At 38.9% G+C, this 23,930-nt stretch overlaps 2 protein-coding genes across 2 annotated transcripts in view; one reads left to right on the forward strand and one right to left on the reverse strand.

Annotated features, from left to right (window-relative positions):
• ERAP2 (endoplasmic reticulum aminopeptidase 2) overlaps positions 1-7,871 on the reverse strand; it is a 40,234-nt gene extending 32,363 nt beyond the window's left edge. The window contains 7 exon segments of the mRNA XM_053907674.1: positions 1,179-1,227; positions 3,607-3,643; positions 3,645-3,684; positions 7,334-7,612; positions 7,614-7,659; positions 7,662-7,736; positions 7,739-7,871. Of these exon segments, the coding sequence (XP_053763649.1) occupies positions 1,179-1,227; positions 3,607-3,643; positions 3,645-3,684; positions 7,334-7,612; positions 7,614-7,659; positions 7,662-7,736; positions 7,739-7,871 (659 nt within the window).
• Positions 1-23,930, forward strand: part of ERAP1 (endoplasmic reticulum aminopeptidase 1) — a 128,054-nt gene that overhangs the window by 1,600 nt on the left and 102,524 nt on the right. The gene's annotated exons all lie outside the window — the stretch shown is intronic.

The raw sequence follows: 23,930 nt of genomic DNA on the forward strand, positions 1-23,930 counted from the left end.
GGATCATTTTTAAGTGGAAATGAGTAGGCTAATTAAATTGCTGTCTGTGTGATCAGGGAAAAACTAGGATATGTGTCACGCGGAGTGTAGTCACTTGTCCCCCTTGATCTGCTCTGCCAGTATTTCAAAGCAAATATTTTTACCAGCATTAAGCAGAAATCTAGGGAATTTCAGTGTCTAGTGTTACGGAACCATTTCTCCTCTTCAGCCATAGAGGCCGGTCACTGTGGAGGACAGAGAGAAAAACAGAGTAGGGCTCCTGGCTAGCCTATGATGGCCTGGCTCCTTATGGGCTGCTCATTTTGCTGAAGCACTGTCAGAAGGACCTCTATTTTTGTCTCACTTTCCAAGCAGCCATTGGGAAAGATTTTATATTTTGCTCAACAACACAAATGGCAAGCACATCAGTGAGGAAATTTAAATAAGGCTCAGGGTCGGCCGTTATCTTTCAGAGTCTCTGAATTTTGGTGCAAATGAAGTGTTCAAAAGTCTCTTTCAACTAAATACAAATGACTACAATAAGTAATACAATTATACATATTGTATAACTACAGTAAATAATTTTCATACATATTTGTGAGAACTACCTACAACTTAAAAAAAAAAAAAAAAAAAAAAAGGATTTCTAAGTTTCATCACAGACCATTAGAGCAGAATTTCTAGGGTAGGGTCCAGGCAGGGTTCTCTAGATCCTTCTGACTCAGGATGTGATGCCTGGACCAGCAGCAGTGGCCTCACCTGGAAGCTTGTTAAAAAGGCAGAATGTTGAGCCTCACCTCAAAAGCCGAATCAGAATCTAAATTTTAACAAGATCCTCAAATGATTCATTGGAGCATTAAAGTTTGAGAAGTGCTGCTCTAGGTGATTCTGAATGTCATCATTGGCCAAGTAACACAGATTTAAAAAGAACGCTGTTTTCATATGAATACAAATAAAATATAAATCACTTTGTTTTTTCTGTTTTTCTTTTTTTAAAAAGGCTTCTGGTATAACAACATCCTAAAGAGAATGATGTTAAATTCTAGACGGATTGGGGTTATTATATAATATGTCGACAGATAAAACAAATTGATGGCTTACATCTTGAAACAAGAAATATTAAAAAAAAAAAAAAAGGCAACAAAGACCAAGTTTCAGTTTAAGAATGATTCTCCCAAAGTTTCCGAAAGTGGCAATACCTTTGGCATATGTGTCCTCTTTCTCTTCTTATTGTGATTGAAAAGTTGGCTTTATTTTTTAAATTTAATTTTGTAATGTAATTTATTGTCAAGTTGGCTAACATACAGTATATACAGTGTGCTGTTAGTTTTGGGGGTAGATTCCCATGACTTATCACTTACATACATCACCTAGTGCTCATCCCAACATGTACCCTCCTCAATGTCTGTCACCCATTTCCCCCTCTTCCCGCCCCTCCACCAAGAACCCTCAGTTTGTTCTCTGTATTTAAGAGTCTGTTATGGTTTGCCTCCCATCTTCTCTGTTACTATTTTTTCCCCTTCCCTTCCCCCACGGTCTTCCGTTAAATTTCTCAAGTTCCACATATGAGTGAAAACACATGATATCTGTCTTTCCCTGAACTGACTTATTTCACTTAGCTTAATACCCTCCAGTTCCATCCATGTCCCTGCAAATGGCATGGTTTCATTCTTTCTCATTGCCAAGTAGTATTCAATTGTATGTATAAACCTTATCTTTTTTATCCATTCATCACTTGATGTACATTTAGGCTCTTTCCATAGTTTGGCTATTGTTGAAAGTGCTGCTATAAACATTGGGGTACATGTGCCCCTATGCATCAGCCCTCCTGTATCTTTTGGATAAATTCCTAACAGTGCTATTGCTGGGTCGTAGGGTAGTTCTATTTTTCATTTTTTGAGGAACCTCCACTCTATTTTCCAGAATGGCTGCCCCAGTTTGCATTCCCACCAACAGTGCAAAAGGCTTCCCATTTCTCCTCATCCTCACCAGCATCTGTTGTTTCCGGAGTTGTTAATTTTAGCTGACTGGTGTGAGGTGGTATCTCAGTGTGGTTTTGATTTGTATTTCCCTGATGAGGAGTGATGTTGAGCATCTTTACATGTGTCTGTTGGCCATCTGGATGTCTTCTTTGGAAAAGTATCTATTCATGTCTTCTGCCCATTTCTTCACTGGACTATTTGAGAAAAGTTGGCTTTAAACAGTGATTCATCCACACAGACCAATGGAATACAATAGAGACTTCAGAATTAGACCCACAAAAGTATAGCCAACTAATCTTTGACAAAGCAGGAAAGAATATCCAATGGAAAAAAGACAGTCTCTTTAACAAATGGTGCTGGGGGAACTGGACAGCAACATATAGAAGAATTAAACTAGACCACTTTCTTACACCATTCACAAAAATAAACTCAAAATAGATGAAGAACCTGAATGTGAAACAGGAAACCATCAAAACCCTAGAGGAGAAAGCAGGGAAAAACCTCTCTGACCTCAGCCGCAGCAATTTCTTACTTGACACATCTCCAAAGACAAGGGAATTAAAAGCAAAAATGAACTATTGGGACCTCATCAAGATAAAAAGCTTCTGCACTGCAAAGGAAATAGCCAAGAAAACTAAAAGGCAACAGAGAGACTAGGAAAAGATATTTGCAAATTACATATCGGATAAAAGGCTAGTATCCAAAATCTATAAAGAACTCACCAAACTCCACACCCAAAAAACAAATTATCCAGTGAAGAAATGAAGAAGGGAAGAGTACATGAATAGACACTTTTCTAAAGAAGACATCCAGATGGCCAATAGGCACATGAAAAGATGCTCAACGTCACTCCTCATCAGGGAAATACAAATCAAAACCACACTAAGATACCACCTCATGCCAGTCAGAGTGGCTAAAATGAACAAATCAGGAGACTATAGATGCCGGAGAAGATGTGGAGAAATGGGAACCCTCTTGCACTGTTGGTGGGAATGCAAACTGGTGCAGCCACTCTGGAAAACAGAGTGGAGGTTCCTCAAAAAATTAAATATAGATCTACCCAATGACCCAGCAATAGCACTGCTAGAAATTTACCCAAGGGATACAGGAGTGCTGATACATAGGGGCACTTGTACCCCAATGTTTATAGCAGCACTCTCAACAATACCCAAATTATGGAAAGAGCCTAAATGTCCATCAACTGACAAATGGATAAAGACGATGTGGTTTATATATACAATGGAATACTACTTGGCAATGAGAAATATTGAAATCTGGCCATTTATAGCAACGTGGATGGAACTGGAGAGTATTATGCTAAGTGAAATAAGTCAGGCAGAGAAAAGACAGATACCATATGTTTTCACTCATATGTGGCTCCTGACAAACTTAACAGAAGACCAGGGAGGGAGGGAAGGAGGAAAAAAGAGTTACAGAGAGGGAAGGAGGCACACCATAAGAGACTCTTAAATACTGAGAACAAACTGAGGGTTGCAACTGAGGGCGGTGGGGGAGAGGGGAAAGTGGGTGATGAGCATTGAGGAGGGCACCTGTTGGGATGAGCACTGGGTGTTGTATGGAAGCCAATTGGACAATAAATTAGATATATATATATGTATATGTATATATGTATGTATATATGTACATACATACAGTGGTTCATGAAAGCAAGGAAAAACCAATCCGTGAATGGGTTGGCTCAAAATCCATTACTGCAATTATTCTGTGAAATGAAGACACCAGCCAGATTGTACAAGTGAAACCAAGAAAATAATGAACTATACCTTCAGAACACAGCTTATCAAACCTGGAGGTGATATATTTGACTTCTAAAACTTCCCAAACTATAATTTTAGTGAATCTAGGCTGTCTTTTTAAATAAAACGGGGGTAAAATTTTATTTAGTAGCTGCCAATCATGAATAATGAACAGTGCTGGGCATTCTACTTACATGGTCTCCTTCATACTCATAGTAGACAAGGATATTGAGGCTCAGAGAATTTGAATGACCCTACCAGGATCCTTAGCCACTAAACAACTGACATGGGCATGCCCAATCAATTTGACACCAAAACTAAGATATTAGTAGTTCAACACTGTCTTTAAACCTAAGGGGCCCTTAATCAGAGATTTTAATACTTGTGAATATGAGTGATGTCTTAGGTTGTGTTCTCAGAAAGCAGACCCTGATTTATTAAAAACATGCTTCCAGAAAACCAGTATGGAGTGAAGGAAGCAGGCCAGGGTAGGGGGAAAAAGCCAGGTTGGGTCCAGCTTCAGCCTGATCTCTGGAGAAGCTCTGGAATGGAAACTATACCTTTTTAAGTTTTCCCCTACTGAAGGCAAGGAGCTGAGTTTTCATACTTTGTACCATTTGTACCCCATGGGGGACCTAACTCCCAGAAATGTCTAGCTCTCTCTGCTTGCCGGCAAAGTAGTTCCAGTTCTCAGACTATAATAGGTACATAGATATTCTGACAAATCTCTATACCCCATCACCTTGATAATACTTGAAATTGAATTATAGATTTATTCTTTGAACTTTAAACTTCCATTAAGAAACAAACTGGCAGAGCAGATTTTTATTGGAGAAGGAGGGAAGAATTAAAAAATCTCTAGGGTTAGATAAAGAGTAAGAAGGACTCGGAGGGAAAAAAGAGGGGCTGTCAGGATAATTGTGAGTCAATTTATTTTGTATCTACAATACAGATTGGAAAGATGAGGCTGGCGATCTAAACAATTTGCTTGGAACTTGGGGCCTTATTTGGATTTGGTAGCAGCTACCACGTGTAAAGGAATTCCACATGCCTAGAATAATTTTCACTATTGTGAAATTTTGTTTATAGTAAGCCTACATGGGGAAAGCAAAAAATCTAATATTTTTTCTGCTATTTGCACCATTAGTTTTAGCTCTGCATATGAAGTAGTGATTTATTGCTTCTCAAAGAATGATTGTTGACTAGATTATTTTTATATTTTAGGTTAAGTTGTACTTGTGTGTGTGAGACAGACAGTGAGAGAGAGAGAGAGAGAAAGGTATCCATAAGAGTCTGTTGACATTGTCCTGCAAAATCATCCTACATGTTAGACCTACTAGGGGACTGAGTATGAAGAGAACCAATTAATCATAAGAAGAGTCAGAAATAGCCTAAAGTTAGTTATGTGAGACATGTTGAAAAGTCCTCCACCTTTACTCAAAAAAATCTCCCCTCCAGTTTCCCACATCTCCCAAAATGATATTCTTAAAAACTATTTCCTTTGGGTGGACTCTGTCACTTGAAAAAATGGAAAACAAACAAACAAACAAACAAACAAACCATTACTGGTCACATGTTACTTTAGGGAGAAGAAATTGATGATAAAGTTCCTACCCAATACTATGTTGGCCTGAGAACAGACCCATGAGAGTTGAGGCTGCAATGAAGAATCCCCAGGGGGAGGGGCAAAGACCTGGGCCTGGGGAAGGACTGTCCGAAGTGCACTGAGGGCGGGTTTGAAGTGGGGGGGGGGGGGGTGGTCACAGGAGTCCTCAGAGGGTAGTGAGCACCTAAGGTGGGAAAGAAGTGATATGTAGCAGACATTGCTAAAGTCACCTACTCACTTTCCTTTTTCACTTCCAATGGAATTCTGATTTTACTCAGGAAGATAGTGAGTCCAGATAAAAGAACCACCTCTTCACATTCCCTTGCAACTTGGTGGGGCAGTATGACTCATTCTGGCTTGGTCAGTATTTGGGTGAGAAAACTTTGTAAAAGGAATTACACTCAGTTGGAATGTTTCTTTTTGCCTTTTTCTCCCCCTTTCCTTCCCCCTTCTTCCCACCTACAATGTGGACTTGATGCCTAGAGGTGCAGAAATAATTCTGTATTAGGAGGAAGGCCACATGCCAAGGGTGCTGAGCAGAGAGGTAGAAGAAGCTTGGGTCCTGGACAACACTGAAGACTGCTGTAACATACCTGAGCTGTCCTGTTTCTGGACTTCTTGTTGCAAGAGGAAAATGATCCTCTGTGTGGTTAAGCCATTGTATTTAGGTTTTTCTAACTGGCAATTGGATGTCCCTGATAAAAGGTGGGAAAGCACTGAAACTAGACTCCTCTTCCTTCCCAGATGGACCCTGGCCCTGGACAACCAAATCATCCACTATGAAGCACCACTGATTCCTCTTTTTTTCTAATCTCACATAACCAATATATCACCAAATTCTGTCTGTTTCACCCTCTAAAACAAATGCCAAGTTCCATCACTTCACTCCAGAAGCATGGTCACTAGCCTGGCTTAAGCTACCCGTATTTCTTGGTTCTACCACTGCAGTGACCTCCTAAATGATTATTGTCCTCTACGTCCCCCTCTCTATAATGTATTCTTAATATACACTTGAGCTTTATGGAGCATACATCGGATCAGAACCTCCTGATGAATCCCCATGGCACTGGAGTAAAAGTCTAAACTCCTTGCAAGAGGCTCAAAGTCTTTTATGATCTGACCCCTCTCTACTCTACTTCTATCCATTGTCACTGTCCTCAAGCCATGCTGGTCAATCAGTCAAACCTCAGACCCTTTGTACTTCTTGCTCCCTTTTCTGGGAATACTCTACCCAAAGATGTCCTCATGATTTTTTCCTTTTTTTAAAAAACACTATTCTCAGTTTAAATGCAACTCCTTGGCAGGGACTTTCCTGACCACTTAGATAAATTAGTTCCAATCCCCAGCTACCCTTTCTTTCTATTTTAGCAAATAGAAATGCTATTTTCCTTCATAGCATTTATCATTTACCTTGTCCGTTTAATTTATTTTCTTGTCCTGGTTGTCCCTTCCCACATATCTCACCACTACACATTCCATGCCTAGAACAGTGCCTGGCATATAGCATGTAGTGTTCAATAACCATGAACTGATCAAATTGACTATATTTGTCAATTCTCCAGACTTGTTCCTGCCTCCTGGATTTGAGTCATGCCATTTCTTGGGCAATGTACACACACTCTCCTTCTTCTCTCTCAACCTAAATCTCATTTGCATTTCTGTCTAGTCCCATATCAAGACTCACCTCCTTTGAGAAGCCTGCCCTATTTCACCTTTCTGTGCCATCCATCACCATCCTCCCCCCAGCACATAAACATGTTTACCTTATTACGGTCACATACTGGTGTCTCCTTCTAGTGATTCTCCCTCTAGCTGTTTATGCTTCTGCACTCTGTGTTCCCATCTTTACCGAGATTTCCTTAAGAAATGATGGAGCTGCTTCTTCTTCCAAGTTTTTCACAGTTTACTGAGCTTTCCATAAATGACTGCTGAAATGTGTTTCTGGCAAAAAGATGTAACCCACTAGGAAAGTAATCACAAGAGACTAAACAGCTAGAGCAATGTCCTACCTTGTTTTACCACGACAAGCTCTGTATGTGCTTTTATAAAGCCCTTCGAAACCACTGGCTGACTTGGCCTAGAGGTCAATGGCCACAGGTTAACTCAAATCAGCCATGAGTTTCTCTAGAGCCAGAAGTGCAATTTGTTGATGAGCAGCAAAACTCAAAACATTCAGCTTTTTTCCTGGTTTCCTGTGTCTCAAATCTTCCTCTGATCGAAGGATGATATTCATTATTTCAAGATCTTTGCTGCGCAAGATGATATATAGTGCGGCATCTCTGAACAATCTTCTTAGATGTGATAAAGCCCAGGGAGGTAAGATTTGGATGGACCAATCATAGTGAAGGGTAATGACAATGCTGGGGAACCTTAGCTCATTCCAAAGAAATGGTTCCCCGTTGGTGACTACTAAGCCCCAGGGCCCTTATTGAACTGATCAATAGATGGCATTGAAAAATGAGAACAAATGCATATTTTGGGTATGATTGTTGGACAGTAAAATCCCATATAAATATTAAATATTAGTTTTCTGCATGATTTGGCCATTTCAGAAATCTATTTACCAGAAGACAGATTAATATCCAGGCTAAATCTCACAATATTCTCCAGCACTGCACTAGCTCTAGTTACATCACACTGATCAATGTGTGGATTTGATCTAGAAGGAAAAAAACAAAAAACAAAAACATTTATAGAATGTAAAAAAAGAATCCAATTAATAAACAAAACTTAAAAAAAATAAAAGTGGATATGTGAATGGAGAAAACCTGCACTCTGTCAGAATCAAGCCAATAACCACACAATAAAGTAGAAATTGAGCTATCATTTGGTTATTACAAATAAAAATCATTTAGAGTTCATATGAAGGGACTCTGCCTCAAAACTGCATGTACAGAATTCCCTCTATATTCCTATGCAAAGAACATAAGGCAGGTATGCAAATTCATTGCATGTTAAATGCTTTTAACATTTGTCTACATCATTCTAAGAGTATTCTGGACACCTGAGAATAAGCTGCACAGTTGGTCTCTATTTTGTCTTAATGAGTCACAAAGAAACTCTATATTTTTTGGATGCCAGATATTATTATTAATAGCATTGAACTTTATCTCTTTCAATAAATAACATCTTCTGAATGGCCTTATTCTATAGCCATGGGTGGAAAAGTTGCTGGTCAAGTTAGGTTTTTAACTTTGGCATAATTCCAATATATCAAAAACTATAGAATAAAATTTTGAGTTTCTAATATTCTTAGTGAAAATATTTAAAAAATTGTTTTGGTGCTTGTCATCTTAGGCTACCTTTGAAAATGAAATTATATCAAACTGAATTCACTGCCTCTAAATAGAATTAAGATTATTTCTTCTTATCCAAAGCGTAAAAATATAAAAAATATAAAATTAGGACAAACAATACGGTTAGTTTACATAATTCATCTCTGACTCCCATCCTGCCAGCTGCCTCTACTTACTTCCAGCTCCAACTCAATCCATGAATGGTTTCCTTTCCTTTTCTTTTTTATCATTAACAAGTTCTTTAGAATTAATTATCCAGTTATTTTAATTTTCTAATTTGTAATATTAATGTAGACAAACAGATATTGTTAAAGGAACCAGAACAACAAAAACAAAAAGAAGAATAGACTAATGGTCAAATGATGACACTTCTTATTCACTAAAGCCAAGATATGGAAGCAACCTAGTGTCCAACAATGGATCAACAAGTAAAGGTGATGTGGTATGTATTTCTGCAATGGGATGTTATTCAGCCATGAGAAAGAAGGAAATACTGCCATCTGCAATAAAATAGATGGAACTTGAGGACATTGTGCTAAATGAAATAAATCAAACAGAGAAAGGCAAATAAGTACTATACACCAAGTATGTTTGGAATCTTAAAAAGCTGAACTCAGAGAAATAGAGAGTAGCATGGTGGTTACCAGGAGTTGTGCAGTGGGGGAAATGGGTACAAACTTATAGTTAAAAGATTTAACAACTTCTAGGGATCTATTGTACAGCATGATGATTATAGGTAATAATACTGTATCTAATACTTGAATGTTGAATAGATTCTCAATGTACCTTCAAAAGAGTAGATCCGTAATGTCCTCACCACAAAAAAGAAATGGTAATTATGTAATGGGATGGGGGTGTTAGCTAATGCTATGGTGGTAATCATTTTGCAATACATTATTGTATCAAATCAACACTCTGTACACTTTAAACTTACATAATGTTATATGTTCATTATGTCTCAATAAAGCTGGGGAATTTTTTTTATTAAAAAAAAGACACTTTTCTCTTTTTTAGATAAGCGTTGAATCATGGCTACCAAACATCAGTGTTCCAAGAACCTCTGATACACAAAACCATCATTGGTTTATTAGCTTAAATTTCTGATTGCTTAAAAAATGAAACTGCTTATTTGATAGGTCATGAGCTTGGGAATCAGAGTGTTTAGATTCCAATACTAGTTTCAGCACACTTACCTGTATGATTTTTGGGCAAATTTTCTTATTTTTTTGAGCGTAAGTTTCCTCACCTTAAAAAAACAGTGTAATAATCATACCATCCTTACTTTAGGAGAATTAAATGAAATAATTCATATGAAGAATTTGGCATAGCACTGAAATTAGCATATACAAAGCACATAATGAAGGTAAAATATTAAATTATTATAACTTGGAATCTCTGGCCTAAATTTAAGATTAGTTTTTTCCCCTACTTGTAATGGACATACTCCTGGAAAGCTGTATTTTATTGGTGAGACTGAAGAGAAAGGCATTTCTATTTACTCATATGGCCTTTAATGTTAGATCTGATAGGGACTCAGGCCAGCGAGTGTAAGTCTTTGGCATCCAGATAAAGAAGCTGAGAAGTGACTTTCCCAAAATCACATGGGGAATTTGAAGAAAAATTGGGACTAAAATACAGTCCTTTGATCTTTAGTCTAGGGAACTTTCCTTTATATTATTGACCACCTTCAGTAGCATTGCAGTGAACAAAACATCGAAGACAGGAATTGCAGCCAGTGTTTGGGAAAGGCTAAATTTAGATCTCCAAAAAAGAGTTGAGTCGTTACAACAGAAGGATTCTTGAATCAATTCCCAACCTTAAGTTCACATATTTTTCAAGGCAGTAATACCAGATTCATCCCCTTTCTCCAGAGCCTCAGATTAGATTACAAGATCTCAATACAGCAGTTTTACACCCTAAGTTCAGGTCATCGTCACTGAAAAATTCTGAGTTTTAAGAAAAATTAGAGAAATGTTGATGTGTTACCTTAATCCACGCTGTTAGAGATTTGAATGAAGCAGAATTTACTTTTAATTTCACTTTCTGTTTAGACTCAAAACTTGGCGTACTTCCTAGGGCGCCTAGGTGGCTCAGTTGGCTCGGGTCATGATCTTTCAGTTCATGGGTTTTACTCCACGTGGACTCTGGCTGACAGCTCAAAGCCTGGAGCTGTTTCAGATTCTTTGTCTCCCTTTCTCTCTGTCTGTCTCTCTCTCTCTCTCTCAAAAATAAATAAACGTTACAAAAAATTTAAAAAAAAAAAAGAATTTTGCATACTTCCTGATTATAGCACCAGCTGGTTCATTTTTGTATATTCGAATGGGGCTTAGGACAAGAACTTTAGTTCAGAAAGCACCATATTTCCTCCTTGCTTCAAACCCTCCTCCATTATCAGTGATTAGACCATATAATCATTTTGATTCTGCCCCTCTCCACTATGTTACCAAGTCATTTTGATTCCTCATTTTCAATCTCTTTTTAGTCAACTTTTAAAATATTCCCACAGTCATTAAAGCAATCTAGGTCCTCAATACTCCTCACAAACAGGTCTCCCTAGTTCCTCAAGCCCTGGTCCGGAAGTTTACTAGTATGATGCCAGCTAGCAGATTCATCCTGTACACTATTGCTTGATCATGCCACCCCCTGCTTAAAACCTTTCCATGGTTTCCTCCCGTTTACACACAGATGCAGCTCTCCATATTGAGACCATGGGGGGCCAACTGACAGCCTATGTGCCACATGGATTCTTTCATGTTCTGCCTGGTTGTTTTGTTTAGATCCTAGGGCATTGAAGGGTGATAGAGCCATACAAGTGTTATTCTCAAGTGAAATATAACAAGCTTGGCTCTCATTGTCTCACAGACCTTCTACATATACTGGTATTCATGCCTTGTCCTGGTGTGCATTTGAGTTTGCAACCTGTGCTTTGGCTCAACATTCAACCACTGCTATGAGTAGATCCTAGTTAACTCTCAAGTCTTATTTCTTTTTCTCCTACTATATTTTATCATTTCATTCTGGATAAACAATTTGATAAAGCAGAATAAGCAAAAGTCAAGGAGGTGGCCTATACCTAGGGTTGAATGGGGTCTTTCAGAGTGGCACTTAGTGTAGTTAGGGGGGCACCATGGGGAGGCGAGGTTGGCTGGAAACAGGTGAGTGGGGGAAAGGGCACATAGAACAAGAGGCACCACTGGTCATCTCTTGGATATCTATTTCTACAGCAGAGAGGGAAGGGTTGAAGGATATGTAGGCAGCTGAGGGTAATTTGATGACACTCCTTGCCACAGTGTTGAGCTCAGTTGTGTGTGTTTTCTCAGAACTCTGCCCTGCCCATGAGAACAGAAGTGATGAGGGAGAATGAGGAAACAAGGTTCTGGGATTAATCTGCAAAATCTTGTAAGACAAAGTTCATTAAGGTCCAGGTGACCTCAGAGCTAATTACTTAGAACTATTTCTCACCAAAAAAGGTTTCTAATTTTTTTTTTTTTTTCTGGTAAGAGAATAAGCTTGGGGATGTTTGTGACCTAGGGAATTTATATATCTCACTCTTTCACTTTGTTCTGGTCTCCTGAACTCTCTGTCACTCAGACTCTTCTTAGTGGCTCTCTCTAAAACAGGACTCCTACCTGAATGCACCCCTATTTGCTACAACCCAGGGTTTATCACCTCAGCCTGCTTTATTTTTTCTTTCTTACCATTTATCAATTCCTGATACTTCATGATGTATTGATTTGTTTGTTTTATCTACCTCTCTGCTAGAACATAAGCTTCTTGAAGGCGGGAAGTTTGTCTACTTTGCTCACTGATGAATGCCCAGAGCGTAGAGCAGAGCCTGGCTTCTCAGTTCATACCTGGTGAATGAGTGAATGCGTTTTCAATATTTTTAGTTTTTTTCCCCTTTTTTCTTTTCAGATTGCCCTGTATTCACTCCATGCTTCAGGCAGGCAAGGGAACTTTGCATTTATGGATGTGCCCAGCATTTCCTCCTCTTATTAAAGATGCACTCTATGTGCAATACATCTCTCTCAGTGTCCTCTGTGTAAACCTACTCATCACAAGGCAAATGCCACCTTGGAAGTGACACATGCTCCCTTCCAGTCCCTAACTAACTATAAGGACTTGTTTAGTTAGTGCTAGTCCACCTTACCTTCTGCTAACAGGTTTGTGCTTCATATTCTTCCTTAAATGATCATTTCCTGAATGGTAGGGACCAAACACCACACCTCTACCTTTTTCTGGCACAGGGTGTTATTACCTCATAGGCCCTCACCAAAGTGAGAATGAATGAGTTAAAAGTGACTTTCCCAAGAGTTGAACCATACATGTCAAAATGTTCAAAGATTTTTGCTAATTTTTAATGGAAAATTTATCAAGCATATTATCAATGTTTCCATCCCCTTCAAGTGTTCTCGACAGATTTAAACTTTAATGACTCAAGTTTTTTTACTATAAACTGGACCTAGAATCAAGACAATTGGACATGTCACCTTCTTAAACTAAGTCACTTCCTTATTTCCAAGTTAGAGACAATAATGCTTTCCATGATTGTTACAGAGGATTACTGTCATTGTCAGAATCAGTTTGAGATAATATGTGAAAAAGCTTCTAAATGTTTTATAAACTTTAAAATTGTTTACATGCATGTCACGTTTAAAGTAATAATCAGTGATTATGCTGTGTTGTGATAAAATGCTGTCCTCAAGGGGCGCCTGGGTGGTTCAGTCGGTTAAACATCATTTGGCTCAGTCATGATCTCACAGTTTGTGAGTTTGAGCCCTGCTCCAGGTTCTCTGCTGTCAGCACAGAATCTGCTTCAGATTCTCTGTCCCCCTCTAGCTCTCTGCCTCTCCCCTACCCCCTGTCCAAGCATTTTCTCTCTCAAAAATAAACATTAAAAAAATGCTGCCCTCAAGGCAAAAGAGATGTAATAAATAACCCCGTGTTGCTATATCTTTTTCAATTCCTGTGAGCACTCTACAAAGTTTATTTCAGTTCCTCCATTATTATCAAATTTGTATTTACTTCCTATGGCTACCTTCAGCTATCCCCAACCTCCACCACCCTAGACCTGTGTTAAGGTTGTTCTTTGTAACATGCTGCAAGCTGAAAAATGAACAAATAAAGCCAGTTGGACATTCTTTCAGGCACTCAGATGCCTTAAAAATTATTTCCAAATGCCGCCTGTGTTGCAGGTGGTGAGATTTCAGGATAAACAGACTGACATATAGCCTCCTGACAGAGGACATGTTACTGAAACTCCTTCTCCCATTTGGCTAGTGTGGCTGTTGAATCTCCTCCCCTTGACATAGATAGGTACCTTTGTCTCTGCTTGATGCTATCACTCTGAACACCCAGCCAACTTACAGTTTTGAAAACTACTTCCTCTTTTCTGCCTTGCATCTCTTTTCCAAAGGATCTCTAAAAACCCGCTGAAAGCTCTTCACAGAATTATTGTTATGTCCCTGTTTATTTTCTAATAAAGAGAAGAGTCTGTAATATGCTTTTGACAGTTTTAATTAAAAAAAAAAAGAAAGTTTCTGATACTACAGAGACCCAGGGCCTATGCACAATATGGAAGGGGTGGGGAGAGGTGAGGGTGGGGAGATGACGTTCAGCCAATAAACACATTCTGTGGCTTCTTTAAGCTCATTCAGTTTCAGCAGAGAAGGAGAACAGCTAATGTCATAATTTTGAATCCGTAACTGACAGGAAGATGGTTTTCCAAAAGCTGGTATCTTTACTATGCCTTCCACAACATTTATTAAAAACAAAAACAGAAGAATGCAACACTAAAAATCTTACATTGCTAAAACAGAACAGAATATGAAGCAAAGCTGACAGACAACTGAAATTGTACCACATTAAAAATTTTTTATTTAATTGCCAAATGAAGAATGGTGGTGTTTCTGTTGTTATCTAAATACATATTGTCTAAAAAACTGATGACACATTTTCAAACAGGAAAATGGTTGCAAATAACCAGAGTGGTTCTGATATTCTTTTTTTTTTTTTTTTTCAACATTTTTTATTTATTTTTGGGACAGAGAGAGACAGAGCATGAACGGGGGAGGGGCAGAGAGAGAGGGAGACACAGAATCGGAAACAGGCTCCAGGCTCCGAGCCATCAGCCCAGAGCCTGACGCGGGGCTCGAACTCACGGACCGCGAGATCGTGACCTGGCTGAAGTCGGACGCTTAACCGACTGCGCCACCCAGGCGCCCCCTGATATTCTTAAATACTTTATTTTAAAGGAAATTTTAATGCTTCCAAATGATAAAACCAACTGATTGAAACAAAACATATCGCTTGGCTTCCTATTATTTAAAGATTTAGCTTAAATGTCTACAAGAACTTCCACTCTGGCCAAGATAGAGTAAGGACTGGGATTTATCCTCTCACTTAAACACAGTTTGCAAGGCAAAGAATATCCGGTAACTGGAGGCAGTGGTCAATCCCAGAAGAGAAGGAAACAAATGAGTTCAGCCCTGTGATTGTCCCAGTTTACTGCCCTGTGGGATTCCACACAGCTGTGCATGGAGGGAGAAACACCCCCCGCCCCAGGGCAAAGCCCAGCCAATGTTTTATCTTGAGGATATGCAGCTGAGAATCTGGGAAAGCAAGGAAACTCCAGTTCATAGGAAAAATACTGAGAGGACAGAGCTACACACACATGCGAAGAGAGAGAGAAGGTGCTTCAGAGATCTGCTGAAGGTTCTCCTTGAATATTCAGCTGATCAACAATCAGCACATGCGCATGCAGAAAATACGTAAGTCAGAGATGGAACCACTGGAAAGGATTAGAGGTAATGGTACCTGACTCCCATACAAAGGCAGAAAACAGTGCCTGCATCCATCAGTCTGATTGGAAAACCTCAAGATCAACAAGCCAACAAATAGAACACCCAGAGGGGCCTTGCCTCGGTAGGAAGGAGCAATAAGCTGTACATAAAGCATGGCTTCAGGCCTGTCTCACAAATCTTCAAAGATGCAAAAGGATCAAATTGTTTTCAAGTTAACTGGGTTCTAGCACAAAGCTCAAGAATATTACAGTGATAAAAATAGCCACTGCCCAACTAGGTAAAAAGGTGAGTAGTGATTTTTTAAATAAGCTGAGTTTTTACTCATTGCAGCAAGGGGGAACACCCACCATGGAGAAACATGGGTGTCTCAGAAGGAAAATGTTGGAAAGGACCTATTAAAGGATGTATCAGGTGATTGAGGAAGGCTTAATGAAGCCGGGCTCTGTTTGGTTTAGATGATCTCAAGGGTGGTGGTAATTCTGTAACTGGGTATCTTAACAAGGAGGGGAGATTAGATCAAGGCTAAGGCTGTAATTTGTAAAGAAACAGCAGTCACTCCTATTGGTCAGTGTATGGAGGTGTTTGGTAATTTTTGTGGTGACAATGTTTATGTTTTGCCTGTGTTCAAACGTGATTATGAAGTTAGCCTTTTTTGGTCTTCAACCATCATAGCCATGGAGTGGGTATGTCTGATGATGGTCTGTGAAATTGTTTGTGTTTAACAGGTCAACACCCAGTCCTGGTTTTGAGTACCAGGATAGCAGGGACTGCTTTTCTCTTTCTCATTATGCTCAGCAGATCTTGGGCTCAGATTTTGCCTCCCTTGGTCCTGTGAGGCTGTCAAAATCTTAGCTCAGCCTCTCAGTTTCTTTTTTTCCAAACCTGTAAATGCCTCTGGTGAAAAAGAATCCTTAAATGCCTCTTGGATTTCCATCCCCTCTAGAATCTTGGTTCGGTAACTCTTAGTCTTTGAGGCTTTAAAGAGGATGTTTTTGTATTTTGTCAGTGTTTACAGTTGTATTCACTGTAAGCACTGGTCCAGTTACATCATGTACCATTATTGCAATTAGAGGACCCTCTCATCTACCCTAGTTCTCCCCCCCTCCCACCCCCCTCCCCCATTGACTTCCTTAAGCTTCAGAAAGTGTCTTACTAGAGCTTTTGCCTGGACACCTTCCTCATTTACCAGAACTGTTTCAATCCAGCTAAGATATCTGATCCCCTTACAGTAGCTGCACAAAGCTGATGGTCAGAAGACTGAGTAGTTATAATTCTGCTCATGGTTAGTCTTCTCTAACCCAACACTCACCACCCCCTTCTCCTTGAACAATCCAAAGAATCACCTGGTCATGTTCTTTATATAAAAATGTAGCTACTAACAAGCCCCACCCCCACCTCCTTCCTCCTGCTAGATTGTTGTTCCTGTGACTCTCATCTGTGGAAATCCTGGATCTACCTGTTACCCACTAATAAATCTATAAACTATGTAAAAATGGGGGGCTCATGGTTATACTTGTAAAAATGTGTTTAGTAAGCTACTTCCCAATTTTTATCTTAGAAGAAATAGAGGTTTTTCTTTCCATGGATGTCCTATGTTTGTACCTCCCTCAAGCCAACAATTGGTGCAAAAGTCAGTGCGCAGCAGGCGATGACAGGTATGTTTTAAAAATAAACAGTTACCAACTAAAGAAGTCATGGATTATAGTTTTAAGGGTATTTATGAGTACTTTAACACTTAGCTCTCTGAATTTTATTGAAATTATCAAAATAGATGGGTCACCTTTTCCTCAAAGCAAGGAAACTTACAGTAACCCTAGGATTTAAAATTCCACCTCATTGTCATCTAGTAGCCAATGATTTCTCTCGAGACAAGAGAGCAAAAGCAGTGGTAGCCTCATCTAGTGGTGACACATGTAACTGCAGAAAATCATTTGTCCTACCGCTGACCCTTTATGCAGACATACTTCTTGTGGTAAATTAACACAATCCAAAAAGCAATTAGACTAATGCACTAACCAGACTTAAGATAATCAGATTTATATATATATTTGGATTTCTGATATGTTAAGTTGAGGACTAGGGGTCAAAACTCATACGATTCCAATAAATCAAATTTGGATACTTGGATAACTACACTTTGGAGGTATTTAGCTTTCATTGTATCAGTGGGAATATTAGAAATTGACTAGACTCCCGTCTAAACCCGTACTGGTTGGTGCTTTAAAGTTAATCACATTTTTATTTTTTTTAATTTATTTTATTTTTTACTTTTTTTTAACATTTATTCATTTTTTAAGAGACAGAGACAGAGTGTGAGTGGGGGAAGGGCAGAGAGAGAGGGAGACACAGCATCTAAAGCACGCTCCAGGCCCTGAGCTGTCAGCACAAAGCCTTATGCGGAGCTTGAACCCAGGGACCCCGAAATCATGACCTGAGCTAAAGTCGGATGCTTAACTCACTGAGCCACCCAGGCGTCCCTAATCACATTTTTTAAATAGAAAATTTTCAATGAGATGCAGACCTTGAGTGCTTTTCCTCTGTTTATAAGAATATTCAGAGGGGCACCTGGGTGGCTCAGTCAGTTAAATGTCCGACTTTGGCTCAGGACATGATCTCTCAGTTCTTGAGTTGGAGCCCCGCATCGTGCTCCGTGCTGACAGCTTGGAGCCTGCTTCAGATTCTGTGTCTTTCTCTCTCTCTCAAAAATAAATAAACATTGAAAGAAATTTTTTTAAATATTCAGAAGCCTTTCCCATTATTTGGATAAGCATTCCACTCATATAGAAGATACAAGGAGGATCAAAGAGGTCACATATCAATTGAAGGGGAAAGAAGTCAGTGTCCTGTCAGGGACCAGATCCTCATAGAGCCGGTAGTATTATTCACACCTGTTAATTATTGACTAAAAAACCTTAGAAATGTCTAGAAAGAGAGCACAGAAGGTAAACTAAAATAAAATACTAGCTTTAATCCAGGATTTGTTCTTTTTCTTCCCCGGAGGGATATTTTTTATTTTTAGCTCCAAAGTATTTTTTTGTCATTAAAAAAATTAGCCAAAGAAAAGATATTTCAGTTTTCTCCCTCCTTTCCTCCTTTTTTTCTTTACTGTGCAACCAGCTTTATCAAATGGACATTAGTCAATGAGGGTTGAGATACGGAACAGCTCTGTGCACCTCCCCCTCCCCCCTTCATTTTCAACCTCCTTTATTTTTTCTGGATCTTTTCTAGGATCAGTGCCGGAGGTAGGCATCTGGGAGGAATGGGGCAAAATCCTTTTGGTTCTCTGATACTGCCTATCTGCCTCTGTCTTCGTCCTTGGCACTGTGTGACATGCTTATATGTTTGTCTCTTGCACATTTGTTCTTAATGTTTTTAGCTCTCTGCTCACTTCCCAGGTGTCTTTCAAATTACAAGCTTAGATTTCAATATATCTATCAAGAAGTTTCCTACTGAATACATGCAATTCTACAAATTTCTAAGAAGATAATTTTATAGTTTTAACCTATATCTAAGTCACTTAAAAAAAAACCTCATATTGTTCCCTTGTTCAACCTATCAAATCTTTCCAATATTCTAAGGGAATTATGTTTGAATTTTCATCTTCAAGAAATCCAAATCCAAACTATTGGGCATAGTAGAGTTGACTGAGAGGGAGAATTCCTTTTCAAAGCATTGTATGCCTCCAAGGGTTTACACAAGTCTCATTTATAATTGATTTATCTCTAAATTTTGGTTTAAAATTTTATTTTGTGAAAAGTATTTTATGTTGTGAAAAATAACCTTAGACTCTTCTACCACAGCTGAAATATGATTTCTGTTTATTATGTGATAGAATATTTCTGTGCAATTTATACCAACCTGGTGGATACAAAGAGAAGGAAAGTAAATATGAGCCTTTCCCACTATCGTTTCTTCTGTACTAAGAAAAACGTCATTTTCAATGGACATTCACTTCCCTTGAAGTGGTTCATTGGAGTGGTTTTCTTGAGTGTTATGTTTAGTGAAGAAGGAAGCACCTGTTTCCTAATCTAAAGGAAAATTAGAAATAAAGACACATGGGTTTGACATATTTAGCATAAGTTCAATAACTTTCAGCTCAGCTACTCTGCTAACAGTAAGGCAGTCTTATTGTTTTGGAAGGTAGCAGTGAGTGAGGCAGCATTGTTTGTTTAACAGATGTTTATCATGTATACATTTTGGCAGAGTGCCATGTTAGGTGCTACCAGGGAGTGAAACAACTCTTGCCCTTGTTTGAAGCATCTTGTGTCCATGTAAATGCAAATACACATATGGGTATGCATGTTTATGTCTTATAAAAATCACAATAATATATGGTGAGTAAAAAATCAAATACTAGAAAAATTACAGTGAAAAGCAACAGAACCTCTTTCTACTCCTTCCTACTTCCAGTCACACTTCCCAGAAGCAATCATTTGTAAGCTTTTCTCTTTTAATTACTGATGGTTATTTCCCTAATTCTAAATAATATTTGGGGCCACTATATCTTAAAATAAGGTCTTTTGACTCCCTGGTTTGAAGTTTGAAGATTTGGTTCATTTCTACTTTCCCCATTTTCCCCTCCTCCTCCAAGTTTTATTATTTTTAGTTCCTCTGTTATCTTTATATTTTTATGCAATACACATAAACCTTGGTTTCTGATTCTATCAACTTCAGACATTGTCTCTTTATGCTCAAATTTGTAAGATAGCAATGACCAAAATCTACTGGATATTTACTCTGTGCCAGACACTGTTCTAAGTGTATCGCATGAATTATCTTATTTAATCCTTATAGCAGCGCTATGAGGTATCATTACTAATTTACAAATAAGAAAAGTAAAACAGAGGGGGTAGGGGATGCCTTGCTTAAGGTCACAAGGCCAGTAAGGTAGCAGAGGGACTAGGCAGTCTGAATCCAAACCCATGAAGACCCATTGCCTTCCACATGAGAGTATTGCATCCCAAGCGTCCCCCCTTCTCTGCTCCTTACTTCCACTGTTTATCAACTAGATCTTCACTTTTACAGCATTAAGACATATAACATTGACAGTTTATCATCTACTTATATTTAAATCTTCTACTTTTTCCTTATAGGTCAGTTCCAAAGGGTTGAAAATCAATCAGTACACTTACATATTGTGACTCTGCAAATATTTTCAGCAGAAGAAGTATGCCAAGATTACATTTTCTTCTCTATCTGTGCAAATATTTGAAATCCTTCCTTCCTTCATTTTAAAAAACATTATTGAAAGTTTAGTAAGCGTTGGAATTTGGGGAGAGGAGGTGGAGATGAATACAATGAGAAATGCTGTGTTATCGAAACAATGGCCTCTGCCCTTAGGGATTTATAGTATAGAATTTACAGTATACCTGTGGTCAAGGCAGTCTTTAGGAGGAGATAGAATATAAACGGGGTCTTAAAGAATTATGAAAATTTGGAAAGGAGGTAGAGGGTACATGAAGAAGTGATATTAAATGTGCAAAGTGATAGAGAGGATTTTTTTTTAAGAGGTGAGATTTCTAAGTTGCCTGCTTAGAATCAGGGGTTTGCACTAGAGAGGCATGGCAGGTGTGATGGAAGCTTAGTTATATGTGGCTTTAAGACTGGTAAGGATTTCCACATAGAAATCAGTGGGTGTTAGAAGTGTGAACAGGAATACATGAAAAATTCAGAGTTGGAAGTCATAAAAAGTGACGAAGTCAGGGCTCCTGGGTGGCTCAGTGGGTTAAGTGTCTGATTCTGATTTCAGCTCAGGTCTTGTTCTCAAGGTTGTGAGTTCAAGTTCTATACTGGGCTCTGAGCTGGGTGTGGAAGCTACTTAAAAAAATTGTTAAAGTCATTACAGTGGATGTGTCTGCTAAGAGAAAAATACAGATCAGGAAGAGGAAGGGACATTTGGAGGACAAGGAAAGTAAAAGAGAACTGGAGAGGTCAGGGAAGATCCCAAGAACATGACACAGAAGTCAAAAAAGGAGAGACACATTGGATTGCTTAGGTGACTTAGATTACACTGTTAAGAGATGGCTTAGCTTCAGGAGAAGGTAAAGGCTGAAACTGTGCTACAAAGAGCAAAGAGAGTATCTATGTGGTTAATGGGGGGAAAACAGCTACTGGAGTATGTAGACCGTCCTTTAAAAGGAAAAAGAGAGACAGGGAGGGGAAAGAAGTTAAAGAAGAGCTTTTGTTATAATAGAAGACACTTGAAATGCTGTTGAACAAGGGAAAAATGAGGAAATGACAGAGAAGTGAGATGCTGAAGGAGGCACAAGGAAACTGTGGAAGTTTGGCTTTGGGCAGGAGTCCACAAAATATTCCTTGCAGGGTTTTTTCTTAAGTACATTGGAAAGCCACTGGAGGGAGGGTACTGAGCAAGGACATGACATCATCCAATTCACAGTTTGAGAACATGATTCTGACTGCCATGTGGATGGATTGGAGCAGGACAAGATTTGATGCTTATCTTTAATGTACACAGACAACACTGGTGTGGAAATGTGGTCAATGAACTTTTCAGTGCATTCCACAGTGGTGAGCAGGTTGGGAGAATTGTAATTTGAATCCTGAAGTTCAAGAATTCTACTCCACATTTCCTAAATTCTACAATACTGTATGGAATTGGCTTATATAGGTGCTAAGGTAGAGTGGCACCTAATAGAGTGAACTTTGGCATCAAACAGCTTTAGATACAAATTTTAGTCCTACCATTTCCGATCTATGTGATGTGAATTACCTCTCTTGGCCTCAAATTCCTTCTCTGGAAACTGTAGATAACAACTGTCCACGCTTTAAAAACAAAAAACAAACAAACAAGCAAACAAACAAAAAAAAAACACACCAAAAAACCCTGTCCACCTTATTATATTTTTATGAGTACTAATGAAATAGGCTTAGTATCTCAACAATGATCATGCAAGGACCCTCTTTATTGTTTTTCCACATTCTTTGACTGCCTGAACTATTATTTACTTAATATTTTTTTCATCATGCCTCACTTTTTAAAACTGAAATAGATGCATTTAAGAAAGAGACGAATTAAAAAAAAAAAAAAGATAAGTGCAAAAGGTAGAGAATTCCATGACTCCAAAGAGAAAGACTCACAGAAAAAAAAAAGACCTTAGAAATGCAAGATCAAGACAGAGATAAGGATGTGGGGCTGGTGGGCAGGTCCCAGGAAGATGAGGACAACAGCAGAAGGACAGCACCAGAGGTGAGGCCAGAGGGGCCCTGGGTATCTGGTGGCACAGGGCAATGAACTGTGAAGAGGCTGGTAGTGGTTGAAGGGAAGAGAGTGGGTCCTTTGAATGGGCAGTGGCTGTAGTATAGAGGATCTGGGGCTGACAAAGCATGACTGGGTGAGGGTGTGTGGAGGGTGAGATCTGCCTGGGGAAACCCTGGTGACTCAGGAGAGGAGCCTGAGGAAGGCATGTAGTGAATAAGAAGGTAGAAGCAAAATTAAGGCAAAATGGTGGACTTAGAGAACAGAGACTTGTGGTCATAGTGCAGGTGGGTCTTGAAAAAAGAAATATTTATGTAAAAAATTTAAGTGAATCCCAAGGTTGCAAGGAGTGTGAGTTAATGTGGCATTTGTGCTTGACCGGATACAGGGGAGGGTAAGAGAGGCAGCTCTGAAATGTCCAAGGCAGTTTGGGACAGGAGGCAGGGAGATAGGAAGGGTCAAAATGAAACTCTTTCTTGCGCATGGGCCTGGAGAGTCACGCAGGGACGGTCTCGTGAGGAGAATTCTTATTTAATATCTCGTTTGCTTCAGGTCCTTCTTAGAATGAGGTTGGACATGAAGTTAATATGGGGTGGCTTCAGAGAAGGTGGCCCTGTTGCCATCAGGAAAAGACTAGCTTAAAATGAAACAAAAGAATTCCTTAGAATTCATTAGCTACTAAAAAGTCAACCATTCACCAGATCATGATAGAGTCTTTTGATGTCCCTTGTTCATATCAAGTTAAATTTCAGGGGATTTCTGTTAACAGTTCCAAATCCTATGGTTGCATGTCATACACTAAGATACTTGCTAATAGCTGCCTTTTGATTGTCTGTGTGCTTGGTTTAGCCTGATTCCCAGGGCATCTTGACTCTGACCAGCAGCCTCAATTACCTTAATTAGAAGGCAAGTTTATTTGTTTACTTATTTTAAGGGTTTACTTTTTATTGAGACACAGCATTTGTATGACAATGTCTTGTTAACTATAGAACTTCATAGTACTGAGTACCTTTTATAAAGATTGATATAGTTCCATATTTATGGGAATAATTTTTTTGTTCAAGCCAAGAATTACACTGTATGTAAGTCCACAGATCATACAAGTTATTTTAGAACAAAAAAGATATTGGGAGGCTTTAAACTGCAAGTGTATCTTGATCACAAGAAGTACTGAGCAAAATGACTTCTGGGTACATGCGAAAGAATTTCCAAAAGGACATTTCCTCTCCACTACTATCTTAGTAGAGTGCTGAGCACATGGGCTTTGGAGTCATACAGCCTGCATTCATAT

Source organism: Panthera pardus, unplaced genomic scaffold, assembly GCF_024362965.1.
Source record: "Panthera pardus isolate Hobbes unplaced genomic scaffold, ASM2436296v1 HiC_scaffold_2, whole genome shotgun sequence".
In the NCBI taxonomy this organism is placed as follows: domain Eukaryota; kingdom Metazoa; phylum Chordata; class Mammalia; order Carnivora; family Felidae; genus Panthera; species Panthera pardus.